General features: G+C 31.7%; 1 protein-coding gene across 7 annotated transcripts in view; it reads left to right on the top strand.

Moving 5' to 3' along the window:
• Gluclalpha (glycine receptor alpha 1) overlaps positions 1-16,901 on the top strand; it is a 67,278-nt gene that overhangs the window by 21,760 nt on the left and 28,617 nt on the right. For 2 of the 7 annotated variants that reach the window (XM_076769719.1, XM_076769692.1), the window contains exon 4: positions 2,423-2,490. The exons of the other annotated variants lie outside the window; for them this stretch is intronic. In XM_076769719.1, coding sequence (XP_076625834.1) covers positions 2,423-2,490 — 68 coding nt within the window. The remainder of the gene's footprint in view (positions 1-2,422; positions 2,491-16,901) is intronic. 7 annotated transcript variants of the gene reach the window in all.

Below are 16,901 nucleotides of genomic sequence, written 5' to 3'. Positions count from 1 at the left end.
ACACTGTACTAAACATAAAGGTGAAAATTAAAATTTATCTAATTTTTCCGTATAATTTCAAAATTTTCTAACTTAAATTCTTATAATTTCTATCCCTTTTCATCCGTATAATTAGTACAGCTTTATTTATCATGTGGTCATATTTAAACCACAATATGAACGAAATTTAATGGTTCAATTTATTATTAACAGTTCATTAATTTGTTAGACATGAAATGAGAAACGAAAAACATTGAAATGTCGTGGTTTAATTTTTAACGATTAATAAATTGCTAATACAAAATGAAGCCACTAAGTTTCATTCATATTTCAGTTTGACTACTGCGATTATACATTCATAACAACGATGGGTTATTTAAATTTAAGGTATTATAATATATACCTGAAGATCATGTTACTTTGTGATGGAAAGTTCGTTAATACATCTTAAGATCATGCCACGTGAAGTCGTACATTTATTGGAGTCACGTTTCAGATTTTGCTCAAATTGGACGGATTTTTAAAAGTGTAGAAAATTTTTGATTAAACAAATATTTAAAACGTAGTGCTATCTTTTTTTCAATAAATTATATCTATGAACTAGCAATAGGATGTAATGACCTATTGGATACCCACACGAAATGCTTCGAAATACAAATTATTTCGGTTTAAAACAAAAGTATTTTAATAGTTTATTTTTCGGCGAAATTGAAAAATTTCAAATCATTCTGGGAAAATTATTTTTGGTTGCAGAGGTTAAGTACAAGCATTTTTGGTGAATAGACATACCCCCGAAATCCCACGCAGTTTCAAGAAAAAAATTCTATACCAAAAATGTCATGTCTGACCATCGGTTAGACGTTCTACTGAAATTTCATGTGTATCTTTGAAACATCATAACTTCTGAATGGATTGGAGGATTTTAATGTTTCAAAATGCAAACAACGCGTATTTGATGGAGAATATGTAGAAATTCTAAAAATATTCAGAAAGTTGTTTCTCAACCCCGTAAAGTGAGAAAAACCCCATAAAAGTGATCCAATTTTCAAACGACCATAATTGCTATAATAGAGAAGATATCTCGTTGAAATTTATTTGTGAAGTAGAACTCATGGATGCCTGTAAAAAAGTATTAGACAACTTTTCTGTAGGGTGTCAATCGAGTATATATTTCCTTCCCCGGGGTATAAGGTGATTTTTAAATCGCGGATCTATCAGTATAGAATTCATGTGTACTGTATCATCTTTCAGTATATGATCGAAGCGTTCTTGAAAGTAAAATTACGTATTCCATTTAATACAATTCTTGTCACTTCTTTTTTTATAATTTAGTGATTGAGATAAATAATAAAAATTACTTTTAATGCGTTATAAACACTGTTTCTGATATTACTAATAGTGTTCGTAACGTACTAAAAGTAATTTCTATTATTTATCTTAATCACTAATTACAAAAAAAAGTGACAAAAATTGTATTAAATGAAATACGTTATTTTACTTGCAGGAATGTTTCGATCTAATTGTGTAAGACGATATAGTATACATGTACTTTATGTTAATAGATCCGCGATTTAAGGATCATCTTATACCAAGGAAAAGGAGACATACTACACTCGAAAAATTCAGTAAAATAATTTCATTCATTTGTAGTTATGTATTAAAATGTTATTGTTTTAATCCGAAATAAATTCTATTTGGTAATCCGGTTTTCCGTTTAAGCAGATCAGTTTTCAGTTATAATTTATTGAAAAATAGTTGGCACTATTATTCATATGTCTATAACATTAACAATTTTTAAAATTTTTAAAAATCTTAGGTTGAAATATCATTAAAAACTACAAGGTATTTGAATTTAAGCAAACTCCAAAACGTTACTCGCAAACGTGTCACATTTCACATAGAAATCCTTCTTAACGTTTCACGCGTATCGCTCCTGCTCGTAAAAACCAGAAAGTAATAAACATTTTTCATCGAGTTTATCATTTGATAGTGAGAAAGAACAAAATAATAAAAATATAAGATTTAGAAATAGGAATTAACTATTTCTTTCGATCCCTGGAAGATACAACTAATCCGAATTGCGTGAGTAACCCTGCATTTATTTTCGAGCGTTTTGTGCATCGAATGTTTTGCTCCCTGAAAATTGCTTTATCGTTTCTTATCGGTTTTCAGCCACGAATTTCCGAAGATCAACCATGAATCGCAAGAGAAACGTGCGGCCGCACGAACGCGATTGCTATTCCGAAAGATAAAAATTGTAATCGCAAGGACGATTTTTATTCCGTCGCCAGGACTTTTAATTGTATCCAAAACGTTTTTCCCTATTGTCAGTTATCAGAAGTGTAACTCGAGAAGCGTTTCTTTCTTTTCATTACACACCTCTCGATACGTTTCATATTACTCAACGATTGATTAATTTTATTTATTCTGTTTGCTATGTTAGATGGGCCCGCGGTTGTCCGCGTCAACATATTTGTTCGAAGTATCTCAAAAATAGATGACGTTACTATGGTAAGTTAAAAATATAATGCCCCGAAATCACAGACACACGCCTACACATACTGAGTATTCGTCATTGTACAATCTGTATGTATTATAAATACAGAGTATGTAATCGTTTAGACCAGCAAATGCAATCCGTTAACTATAGTTTCCCAGAAAGAAAAAGTACACGAGAAAAGCAACGTGTTAAACGGAAAATTGTTCTGTGACACAAGTGATCCTCAAAAATATTCATGTGTTTTCCAAAAGTAGACTCTCTAACAAACAAATTCAACGTAGATTCAGAAATATTATAAAATAGATTATTGACATCATTAGTGTGTTTAGCTTTGGAAGACGTTGCAAACTGTATTGTCGATTTTAGAATTAGAAATATCCACGAATATATTTGATCGCTCGGTACATTATACGTTTTCGTTTCGCAAGACCCTCTGAAAACGAAAAATTATCAAAAGCTTGCCGGAGCATTCGGTACGGACTCGAATAGTATGATAGACATTGAACGTTTAGTTCTAGAACATCAAAGAAATTATGGAATAGTATCCAAGATTAGTAGCTAGACGCGCAATGGATATCATATACTATCTGGTTGTATAATAATACATACACATTAATTAATGTATTATATATACGTACATGTTTATTGTTAATTCGCTACTATAGTATCCTATAATGCTGTTCTTTGTCTCACGATATACAGAAGAACACACACACGTACAAATTTTCTCTTTACCTCTTTGTGTTGTTTTTCCCTTTTGTAACAGGCTCTCGTGCGTATTTAAGGCCCACTATCATAACTTTTTTAATTCCACTACTACCGTATGTTATATTAAGCAAGCATATGTTTTGTATGCCTAAGAAGAAACTTGGATGTTACGAACAGCACGACGTCTCTGTTTCGTTTACGATCGAAAAGGAAGAGAAAAATTACATATCTCTACTAGAATAATCTTTATAGAATGCGAATAATGTGCAAAAATTTCACCTAACCGTCGTTACTGCGTCGCAGTACAATAATTCCCTCTTGCGAGTGACAACTTTTACCCCGTAGTCCAGTAACGGAATCATCTCCATCGTTTTTATCTTTTCATTGGTCATCGTTAGCCATTGGTTCGCGACGAAACACGCTATCCACACTCTATTTCGAGTAAATTGTAAATTGTCTGGTATTGAATTTTGTCGCTTGCGAATGTGAATTACTGTAACTTGTGTTCGTTAAAACAAAGAATCCCAGAACGTCGTGCTGGGCGTAATCGTAAAACCACACCACATACTGTCGCCTCACGCTATTGTGTCGTAGATGATTTAATGGAATTTGTCGTTTTTTACCATACTTTTACTACGTTTACATGTGAACCATTAAGGTGATCAAAGGTTTTTCGCCTCGTGGCTGACGCAATCACACCTACAAAGATACTTTACACTGTATTCCGATTCTTGTTCGTTTTATCTCCTTTATTATTTACCGCACATACAAACATGCACACTCACAGACGCGCAAACATGCACAGAGAAATGTATTTACAGACTCAGCCGCTAATTTATTTCTTTAATCCCTTATTGCATAATAAAATTCTATTACGGTATGTTTCTTCCGTGCTGCTATATTCGGTCTATCAGTACCGCGGAAAGAGCATTCTCAATTATGCATATTGTATCGATGCACTGTTTACTTTGTTACGAATTATGAATAACCGTAGGTAGTTTCATTTCTGATCAACGACGTTGGCAATGGCGGTCTTGTTGTTGGTATGTTTCTAAATAACGTCTACGTTCTTTCTTTGGACGTGCGCACAGTTTCTTTCTGAATATCGAGCGGTACGCCCCATCTTTAGCCCTTTGCGGTCCGGGTTATTGTCAGCGTTTCGTTCCAGCTACTCCACACACATTTAGCCACTTTCACCTACGGTGAGTAATAAAAGACGTCGAACTGCAGAGCAGACAAAGCTTTGCTGTGTAGAAAATTTTTAAATCATCGACAGATACATATCTATTAAACGAACACACAAAAAGTTGCGAAAAGATTAAACAACAAATTTATACAAATTACAGAATATTTTTTATTACGAAGTATACGCAGGCCGTAATAAATGTATTCAAATACGTGTTAATATTTTGTTGATTCGTATTTAAACGCAATAACTACTTGGAAACGATTTTCCGTGCTGCTTACCAATTTACTAATCGCATCCAATGGCGGACATAAGGAAGGAATAATGTGATCGAACAATCTATTATTTGAATTCTACTCGTTTTAAGGAATTTCTTTGTTCATTTACTGATCATCGAAACTTTAATATGTCTATTTCTATTAGGTATTGCAATAAATCCGTTCGCATCGACGGGGTTACTTTAATACTTTATTATAAACTTTCACCGCATAACCGTACGACTAATAGCGGAAGAGACTGTTCACAACTGGATAACTTGATGAAAGCGACCATACAAACAAAAAAGTTGTTTTCTACTACGATAATTTACGACCCCGTATATTATTATGTTTAACGATGGAACAAAAAATATCGCTGCTTAGTTGGGATGTTTTATCCTAACCACTATATTTATCAGACCTTGCTTCGTCTAATTTTTGTTTATTTTGTATATTGAAAAATCGCTCAATGATATCGAAGAAATACTGTGTTATTCTATAAATTCAATATTCTGTCAATATTTCAAGCATACTATGGAATTTTATGAAAAACAGTGAACCCCTTCTCGCTGTACAACGTTCCCCCCTTTCTTTGGCAAAGCCATTATACAGGGTGTTCGGCCACCCTTGGGAAAAATTTTAATGTGGAATTCTAGAGGCCAAAATAAGACGAAAATCAAGAATACCAATTTGTTGATGAAGGCTTCGTTAAACAGTTATTAACGTTTAAAGTTCCGACCGTACTGAATTTTTTTTTCGAAAATGCGCAAAAATGATTGTAATTGACCCCCACAATCGAAAATAATATTTCTAGAATGATTTGAAACTTTTCATTTTCGTCGAAAAATTTAGGCACCTACCCCCTGTCGATTTTTCTCAAAAATTCCTTTTTCATTTTTAGTAATTTTGTTTGACGCCCTACAGAAAAGTTATCTAATACTTTTTTGTAGGTACCCATGAGCTCAACTTCGGAAAAAAGTTTCATTGAAATATATTCACAATTGTAGGAGTTATGGCTGTTTGAAAATTTGACCATTTTTATGGGGTTTTTCTCATTTTGCGGGGTCAAGGACCAACTTTTCGAATATTTTTGCGATTTGTACATATTCTCCATCAAAATACGCGTAGTTTGCTTTTTTAAACATTAAAATCGTCCAATCCGTTCAGAAGTTATGACGTTTTAAAGATTCGCATGAAAATTCGGGCAGACATTTCTAGCCAGAAATTATATTTTCGATAAGGAATTTTTTTCTCGAAACTGAGTAAGATTTCGGGGGTATGTATAATGACCAAAAATGCTTGAAATTGACCCCTGCAACTAAAAATAATTTTTCCAAAGCTATTCGAAAGTCTTTCTTTTCACCCAAAACTTTCAGTACTTACTCGAATTTTTTTCTCGAAAGTGGATAGGATTTCGGAAGTATGTGTATTTACCAAAAATGATTGTAATTAACCCCCGCAACCGAAAATAATTTTTCCAGAACGATTTGCTATTTTTGAATTTAATTGTTAATAACTTTTTAACGAAGCCTCTATCAACAAATTGGTATTCTTGATTTTCGTCTTATTTTGGCCTCTAGAATCCTCTATTAAAATTTTTCCCAGGGGTGGCCGCATTCCCTGTATTGTCATTATAAAACTTCTTCGTTTCTTCATTCAGTGCTGTTCTTTAACACGTTTATATTTTCAAGTTGCTTATCAATTGAAAAGTCTGAGAATTGTATAAAATCGCTTTGTTATAATTGTATAAAACTATATAAAAGCAAATGCAAACTTACTACACAACTTAATATTTATAATTTCTAGGGGTGGGATTCTCGAAATTTCGTAGTGTGTTTTAAATAATCTTTAAATATTATAGTGATGTTTCTAAGACTTTTGTCGACATTTTCCAACAAAAGTTCGATAGGGTTTAAGTCTGGACTTCAAGGTGGACGCAGTAATGCATCCAAGATATTATGTGAAATTTGGATTTAGGACCACAAAACAAAGAAAAATTTTTTATATAGTATTTTAACCACATATTCATAATAATGTATTTTCATTTAAGAAAGTATTAATATACAAAAAAATGTAATACAGTACCTTTCAGAACAATTTTTTAACATACAGGTCAGGGTTTTTATATAAAAGGTGTTTCTTAATTAAAGATTTAAACTTTAAAAATTCCACTTATTTTATTAATTAAAAAAAACCATGTAAATATAGGCCCAGATATATTTTATTTCTCTCAAGGTTTCGTATTAGAAACGCTTCAAGTAAAATGTCAAGCATGTAAACATTTATTTTATTTTCTGTAACGTTTGTATTACGCAAATTATAAGGGTAGAAAAACACGATATAAAAACGAACGAAACACGAAGTACGTAAATGCACAAGAGGCAAAATGTAATTAAGATGTAGTTATTAAAAACTACCCTCAAACATGACATAAAATCATTTAAACATGATTGCATAACATACAGCAGTGTTTCCTAAACTTTTTGAAAGACTTTTTTAAAGACTTTTTAACGGACGTTTTTAAACAGTATAAAATATTACAGGAAACATTCTTTTTATTAAAATAAAAAAATTGCAAATACACTATGTTTTTAAAAAAATTTCCATAAGATAGTATACTTCCAATCGATGAAATAGACATTAATATTAAAAGTAATTGTACGAGTGTAATTGCTATACAATTTAAAAATTATATCGTAAAAACATAGTCCCTATTGCGGGATTCAACTTTTTCCTGTAGCAATTTTTTGTATCTTCGCTTAAAAAAGAGCTACATCTTGACCCAGTTTCTAGAATCACTCTGTAGAATGCCCTTTTTTTCTAAGAGTTTGCGGGTTCCTACTACACGTAACACATTCGCGGGCCATAGGTTGAAAGAGACTGACGTAAACAATTATAGCTACGTTTTTAATGGTAGATCGAAATTAACTTCTTTGGACCAGAATTTTTTTCTTTAATTAAAAAAACTATTTTTCTCTCGTTTCAAATTATTTGAGGTTCGATAAATGTAATCGAACCAATAAATCATAATGTTTACGTGAATTTTAATAATTACAATAATATTTATCAATGTAGTTCTATTGTAAAATTCATCTAAATGTAAACTTATATATATACAGGGTGTTCGGCCACCCCTGGGAAAACTTTTAATGGAGGATTCTAGAGGCCAAAATAAGACGAAAATCAAGAATACCAATTTGTGTATGGAGGCTTCGTTAAAAAGTTATTAATAATTAAATTCAAAAATTTCAAATCGTTCTGGAAAAATTATTTTCGGTTGCGGGGGTTAATTACAATCATTTTTGGTGAATACACATACTACCGAAATCCTATTCACTTTCGAGAAAAAAATTCGAGTAAGTGCTGAAAGTTTTGGGTGAAAAAAAAGACTTTCGAATCGTCTTGGAAAAATTATTTTTAGTTGCAGGGGTCAATTGCAAGCATTTTTGGTCAACAGATATACCCCCGAAAAACTACTCAGTTTCGAGAAAAAAATTCATTACCGAAAATTTCATGTCTGACCATAGCGTTGATATGTTTCACTGAAATTTCATGCGTATTTTTAAAACATCATAACTTCTGAACGGATTGGACGATTTTAATGTTTAAAAAAGCAAACTACGCGTATTTTGATGGAGAATATGTACAAATCGCAAAAATATTCGAAAAGTTGGTCCTTGACCCCGCAAAATGAGAAAAACCCCATAAAAATGGTCAAATTTTCAAACAGCCATAACTCCTACAATTGTGAATATATTTCAATGAAACTTTTTTCCGAAGTTGAGCTCATGGGTACCTACAAAAAAGTATTAGATAACTTTTCTGTAGGGCGTCAAACAAAATTACTAAAAATGAAAAAGGAATTTTTGAGAAAAATCGACAGGTAGGTGCCTAAATTTTTCGACGAAAATGAAAAGTTTCAAATCATTCTAGAAAAATTATTTTCGATTGTGGGGGTCAATTACAATCATTTTTGCGCATTTTCGAGAAAAAAATTCAGTACGGTCGGAACTTTAAACGTTAATAACTGTTTAACGAAGCCTTCATCAACAAATTCGTATTCTTGATTTTCGTCTTATTTTCTCCTTTAGAATTCCCCATTATAATTTTTCCTAGGGGTGGCCGAACACCCTGTATTTCGAATTACGAATGAAAGCTTTATGTAAAGTATAAATAAATTTTTTTCGTGTAAAACTATTACTTTCATTGCTCTTAGTTGTAATGGTTTTCTGCAATTTCCTATTTAATCGTTATTGTTAATTAAATGAAGTTAGTTAACCCTTTTGATGTGCTAGTAATATCACCTGTTACTTTCAACAAAAGTTTTGTTGATATTTTTTATTATTCGCAGCTTTGATATTTCGCGCGGATGCACACTGTTTATACAGGGTGTACCGTAACGCGTGGGATTCCACTTGATCGATGAATTGGGGTCACAAAAACAATGGGAAAGTTTATATAAAAGTGCACCCTATTTGACCTTGTTCCGCAGTTGTAGCCATTTTTGTACTCCAGTGGTATGCAGTTGCTTACCTTTACAGAAATTTCTCGAAATGGTCGTCTTATAATTGTTAAACCCAATTGCAAACCTAAAGTCGTCATCTTATAAAGTTTATCAATGTTTGAAATATTCCAGGTATTTGTAGGATTCGTTGGGAATCTTGTCATACACATGATCAAAGTATTTGAAGACTGGAAATGGTGTATGAATGAATAAATGTTTTATTATTATGATATACAATCTCTAATGGAACTTTCTGCAATAACTCATGCAATTGATTACTCAATATTGGTCAATTAATCTATCATCAAGGCAAACAGGTCTGATTACATTATCGTCAATTATCCTAGCCCACAGATTTGTACTGAATTGTCATTGGTGACTTAATTGAAGAATTGCACATATAAAATAAATACAGTAGAACCTCCATTATCCGATCTAATAGGGAAACAGAATTAATAGAATAATAGAACATTCACTTTTCTTCGATTTATATTTGAAGTAAAATTCTAATCTAATTAGAAATTTAGAAATAATATAAATAAGTGGTTTGCTTACAAATTTATGAATTTATAAAATGATTAGTTTCGAAACAAGACCAAATAGGGCGTATGTTTATTTTCCTTCATTGTTTTATAATGCTTCACATATTACAATGCCTACCTATATAAAATGCATAAATTTGTTACAAAAATTACGTCGATTTGTATTGGTCTGTCAAATCAACAGTATTTCTATTATGGTATATTATTATAATCAATATTATTCAATCAAATGATTGATGTACGATATAAACACAAGTCGAATTTATTTTATTAAATTCATGTCGCGTCGTATAAAAACGTACAATATTTCTCGATAATAGTATGCATAATTACACTATTGTAGGGAAATATAATCGTGAACTCTAGAATATGCATGAGTTGTCATAAATTCTCATGTTGAAGCAGTTTCGATGGAATGAGAAGCAGGACTGGCTGGAACGAAAGTTGAGTCAGACTCGACATAGGATCGCAGAGGGTTAGGTCACTCGGAGGTTTGTCTAAGTAGTTTGACTTTCAAGAGTCGTTTATTTAAATGATAAACTATAATTCTATTAGTGATTCTAAAACTAGCCAGCATAGCATACGGTGTACAGTAATTCCCGTTTTCAAGTGACAATCGAAACTACCAGTTCACTTGAAAGCGGGATAGGTAGCGATCTTTAACGTAATGTAGAATGTCACGTGTGCCATTCGACAAGAAACATGAGTGGTATACAACGATAATGTGTAAGATAATCAGCGAGCGAGTCTTGCATTACATGGTCTCCGTGATCGTCCCTTAAAAATAATGTTTCACTCGTGTCTGCGAATTAACTACTAATGCAAAATGAACATTTTTACATATTTTTTCATATCATTATGAAATTATAATCAATACATCAGGGAAGTGGTCTTAATAAAAATGAGTCCAAACACGATCTCGTTCGGACTACTTTTTATTTTTTATTATTCCGATCATTTTCAAAGAATCTTAATAAATCAGAAATCAGTGAAAACATCGCCATCCATCGATAATACTTTCATGCATATAAAATGAAAAATATAAAAGTTTTAATTTTCATTAGCAAAAACCAGTGGTTAAAACGATTCCCAAAATAACTTCTTAGAACCTAGGTTCTGAATTGAAACAGTTATGAAAACCGAAAAAATGTTATAACCATTACAAATATATCAGTTCTAGCCAATATCGATTTCGGTTACGATTCTTCAAAATCGATATTATATCGGTTTTTTAACTGTTATTTTTCGATACAGTGTTTGTAAGTATATTATATAAATTTCAATACGGTTCTTAATTTTTATTAAATTTATGAAAATATTAATTCACTGTATACGGAACACGTACTAATATGTTTTTCGCATTTTATGTCGAGCGTCAACAGTTCGACAGCAATAACAAAAACCTTAATTTTTATTACAGTGTATCTATTATATGTATAGAAGCTAGAACCGATATATCCATAACAGTTATAACATTTTCTCGGTTTTCATAATTGTTTCAAGAACTGAAACCGATATTATAACTGTTTTCAATCCCTGGTGAAAACGTAAACAATGAGGGGGGGTAAACAATAAATTCCATTATTTAAATTTGCTGTGAAAATTGTCGTTCAAAAACGGGAGTTACTGTATCTGGTTAAATAAAATTTGAATCAAATCGTTGAATGTGTTAAATGTTCAATCAATTAACGTACATCTCATTGAAAAGATAAATCATCTTATAATAAAAAGTATCACTCCATTTCTTAAACTTTCCTCCTTGAAATGTGTAACTTTAAAAATTTCGATCTACTTTGGAAGCATTTGAAAATTATAAGATTTACGGAGTGTCAACAGTCTCCATTGTTTAAAATTGTAATTTTTTTTTTTCGATCGTTGTTTTCGACAATATTTTTAAAAAATACGCATCTTGTGGAGGAAGGTACCAGGAGTAAGTGGCATTTTTTATTATAGGGTGATTTGTCAATTTCACGTGACCAACGCAGTGCACGTTGGCCTGCAAAGCTGGTGAACGCTAGTGTTTCAGAAAGTGCTAAATGTTCGAGAAAGGTACATTATTTAAAATTACAATATCTTCGTATTCTTCAGTAGGTACTTTTGCAATTGCAAATTATCTAAGCTGGCTTATATCGCTTTTTTAATTTTCACTTTCAGCCGTTACGATCGGAAAGAATACACTTATTTGCTTTACGATAACCGTGTCTACCTCGATAGACATTTTTGTAGCTTTTGCTCGATTCTCGTCTTCTTCAAACCGTAGCGGCTAGCAGGGCACTTATTTAAAGTACCCCTGACATATTTAAGTTTCATCAGTGCGAGATGCATTGAACCGGTGAGTCATTTCTCTTTTATTTCTCGCATGCGTTCCCGATATGTCTGTGTAGAGAGACTAGCTTTTCTTTTCTTTTTATTTCCATTCTCGACAACCATCGTTTTGGTTCACCGTAATTTCAGTTGAAAATCTCAGTCCGCGGGTCTCTGAAAACAATGAAATTCACGTTGACGAGTTCAAAAGTGTTTCCACGATTAATTAGCATTCGCAACGGCCGTAAAGTGCATCGAAGTCCAGATTCGAAACTTCCAAAGTGCAAAGAAGTAATTAGTTTTTGATCGACCGATGGCTAATAACTGGACAATGTTTGAAACCAAATTATCTCTCTGAACGATCTGAAACATTTATGGAGAACAACACAAACGGAGAAATACATAAATGAGTATTTTATCATTTAAATTCTTTTTCATTATAGAAGGAAATCAAACATTTATCCTTATTTGTATCTAAATCAAGTTTACTGTAGCAACATAGCAGCAAGGAGTGCATATTTACTTTCAGCGATATTTAAACGCTTTTCGTTCTTCGTGCTACGAAGAAATTGTGCAGTAAGGGATTAAATGTTAACGGGGCATGAATAGCATGTTGTACAGATGTGTGTACAATCTTAAATCGTTAAAAAAAAATAATAATAAAACAAAAGGAACGCCTACTGGTTCATCGTGATCGAAAGTATCAACTTTTTCTACTGTCAAATGGCGTCTGTAAAATATGAAATGACGGTTGCAGTTACGATAAGTTGCCCAGTGAAAAGGGATTGTAATACGACTCTTGTTACAACGAGTAAATTATTATTGAAAATGGTAAGGTTTTACTACTTCGGCTTCAACATCGATTCGTCAGACGAGTCTGGAAGATGGAGTATTTTATTTTGCGCTCTCTTCCTCGTGCTTCGACATCAATTTTCGAGGATATATGCGCTGAATATCGATCAACTGTTTAAAATTAATTCGCTTAGAAACATTTACTCTTCTCCGTCCTTTGTCAAACTTTTTCAGTGTTTTTTCAAATAATGAAATTTTATACGATCACAGCCTATCTCAGTGGATCCTTCTTTGCTATCTTTGAAGTCTGCACACAACGAGCAACGGAGACGACGAGGCAAGAATTGTTCGCTATCACCGTCTGGAAGCTGATAAAATATAAAACGATCATCTTCATCTCATTCTTCATCCTTTTTACCAGCACGCCACGTTTTCTATTATCCAAATACTCATGTAAAGTTTAAATCAATCACCCATTACCAACAGCTCGGTTTTTTCTTATCATTAAACTTCGATTCAGTAGTTAATTGTATTCTTTTGCGAGGTAGCTGAGCCAGCATGTTAAGGCAACGGATTTTCATTAAAAAGTTATACCGAAATATTATTTTCAGAACTCTGTAGAAGTTTTAGTAGCCGATTAAGTAGAATGTTAGATTTTGTATTAGTAACTTGGATTAACTTTTCATTATTATACAGTGTGTTTCGTAAAATTCATGACAATGTTATACGACTTTCGAGCGAACAATATAATGAAATTCCTAAAAATTAATATTCTTCTTTTCTTGTTATTTTTTTCTTTGTCACACGAGAAAAGATCAAATGGATAATACTATATTTCCGTTGTTGGTATCAAAAGCAAACTTAATCTTTTCGATTGTTCGATGCAGGCTATTTTTAAAAAGTATAGAAAAAGACAGAAACATGATAAAAGACAAAGTGAAATCAAAATTAACCTTTTTTAGAGACGAATTATTTTATTTGAAATTAAGAAGAATCGAAATTAATATTGACCCATGACACTTATCGATCTTAAGACTATATTGACGCGTTATATTATTCAAGAACTTAATTATACATATTTATTCAGAATTTTAGTGGATATTTTCATTTATAAGTTGCCAATAATATTAACAAATAGTAAGTTGTATGTTGATTCATTTTATCAAGCAGCACGTGTAAAAGTGGAAAAGATTTCTGTAATAAGTTTAATAAATAAGTGAAATTTTGAAATTAATAATAAATAAAGATTAATTAATATAAATTTAATTAAGGAAAGATATGAAAGTGATGAGTATCTTTCATGCCTGTATAGGAGTAAAAAAATAAACTTTATATTGGTAATTTTTATTACGAAGGAATCAAGAACATTATTGCAGAATATATTTGAGTTTTATACCAACAAAGGAAATGCAATATTTCCTATTTGTCGTGATGTCCTGCAGAGAACGAATCATTTCCTATCATTCGTTTCACCTGAAATAAATTACAAATTATAGTGTTACAGTTTCCTTTGCAAAAGTACAAAGTCGTCTTATCTTTAAACGTTCAAAGATCACGAAATAATTAGACTTATGAAAAATAAATCCTCCTTGATAATGTTTGCATTTCTCAATTACTTTATTATGAATCAGTTTACAAAATTCTATCAATTATTCAGCAAAACTAGACAAAAATTGATACCTAAAAAAGTGCATTAAAACGACAACACATTATTTTTTTAAAGAATACTCGAAGGTTTTCCGATGAAATGCATAAAGTATGCCATTTTTATTACTATTAATTTCAAATATCGTAATCAAAACATTTAAACCAGATATAGACAGATAATACATTAGAATAATGATAATAACATCTTACAATAATTATTGTTCTTCTAATTGTAGCAGAAATATAAATTAAATATAACAAATTGTGTTTATATGACTCAAATTTGTTGAAAGATAAACAGGGTAGGGTGTGGTCGATAGTACAATCTTTAAATTAGTCCTTGTAAAGAAAAACAAATAAAAATTTTACCGATAACAGTTTCTATTATAAGGTATCGTTTTTTTTTTTTTCATTGCGTCACAAATCATGCCACAAACTATACATATAAGATATCCTAGAAAATGATGGTCTCCTCGAGGTGGCCGTGGGGCTAAAATAGGGTCAAAAAGGACATATAATCATAGTAGCCAAAAACCTTTTTGTATTCTTATACATAACAAGATAAATGCCATCAAAGTTTGTTGTTAAAACGTGAAAATAATTAGAGCTGTGCCCAAGGAAAGTTTTATGAAACAGATTTAGCAGTAATCCTGTTAATTGTTCGACCGAACAATTAAACAATTAGAAGGAGTATGTTTCAGACGTGGTTCAATTGATAACTCGTGTTGATGTTGATAGGATGTTTAATAATTTCCAACGTTTCTCTGTATTTTCTGGGAAAATGTCATTTATTTTTTACTGTTGCTGTGTTGCTACTAAAGAATATTATATTCATAAATCTATTTAGGGTGTCTCACGTACACGTATGTAACTGTAATTTTTCGAACGCTTCCAATAATCTGAGGAAAAACATTTTAAACAAAAGTCAGCTAGTTTTTTTATTGTTTATAATTGCAATGTTAAAAATGTCTTGTCTATGAAATAATTTTTTTGATAAAACGAATCCAATCTTAGTTTGCATTGTGGAGACCATTTTAATATTCTCCGTTTTTAAAATACTGCTAATACGGTCAGCTGTGCTCCCTATATAAGAAAGGAAATCGAAGATTCTGTTGTCTTTATGCGTGTTTGTGTTTTTCTATTCTAACCGCTGCGTTTCGTCCATTGTATGTTCTATCTTCAATATGGAATTCTTCATGTGCTCCAATTCTTTCTTAAAACGTCCCTCTTCGCAGATGTTGATATATTACTATTATACATCATTACTTTGGTATTATAGTTGGACGTATTTTATTATTATCAAGCAACGCTTTTGCATAAAAATATAAATTGAACATTTGCGAATTCTTTGGGTTAAAAAATATTACGTAACCCAATACTTCAAAATGTGACATAATTTCAGTGTCTGTTTTTAAAATCAAGAAAGTAAATTACATTGCATTTTCACCTTCATACTTTACTTTCGGATCAACGATCAACGATCGACAATTGCTTTATTTAGATTTAATAGTTACGTATGTACTCGATGAAATCGAAGCTTATCTTTTATCATAACGGAACAATAAAAGATTACGTTTCCATAACATTAAAATAATAACTAAAACTAAAAAATATCCTTTAATTATCTTTGTCGTCGTAACAGTACCAATACGATCTATCAACTTAACCCCATTTGGAATACACTGTTCCTAGTTTTGTAATTGTTCACCTAGCTAGTTAAAAACCCATAATTGGTGACTGCGAATTTGTAATTTGTACATTAGGAACTTAAGTAAATAAGAATTATTATATCTCACTTAACTCCATGATGAAGTCAGCTTCGAACGTCTTTTTTAAAGAATACATGCTCTAAAGTTATAAACAATCTCATGATTGCTTCCTTGTACCTCTAAAATAAAAGTCTGATAGGAGACAATTTTATTGAAATACCATTTTCATGTACAATCTGTATAAGCATAATTTTCCTAGCATTTATCTTGTTAAGAATACATTTTCGATAGCATGTTCGTAGGGCCTTTTTGCTCAATTTTTTCGAGCCCAGTCAGTTTCTTTATAGAAACCACATTTCCCTGGAATATCCTATACATGAATAATGATGAGACTGACTCGGATACATATATTCATTGCAGAGCTTTCGGTTTACGGATCAGTGTTTCAAGAAGAATCCTCGACCGCTGTTATACCATAAGATAGTCACTTGTAAATTCACGAGTTGAGACGAATGTTTTGTCACGAAGACTATAACAGAGTAACTTAGAGGGGATGAAACATATTCGACGAACAACAAGCACGAACGTATCGATCATCTTATTAAAAAACCATTAAAAATCATCGTTCGATCTTTTCGCTTGTTCGCAGCTTTTTCAAAATGTTCGAGAAAATTTAAACGTATCAATTTTACAGAGAAAACACGTCGAAAGGGCCATCGATACGCCAGTCGTTGAAAATAAAGCGATACATGACCCTAAAATAAAAAATATCA

This window comes from Colletes latitarsis, chromosome 1 (assembly GCF_051014445.1).
Source record: "Colletes latitarsis isolate SP2378_abdomen chromosome 1, iyColLati1, whole genome shotgun sequence".
NCBI classification, from domain to species: Eukaryota; Metazoa; Arthropoda; class Insecta; order Hymenoptera; family Colletidae; genus Colletes; species Colletes latitarsis.
This window is presented reverse-complemented; position numbering and strand designations above follow the sequence as displayed.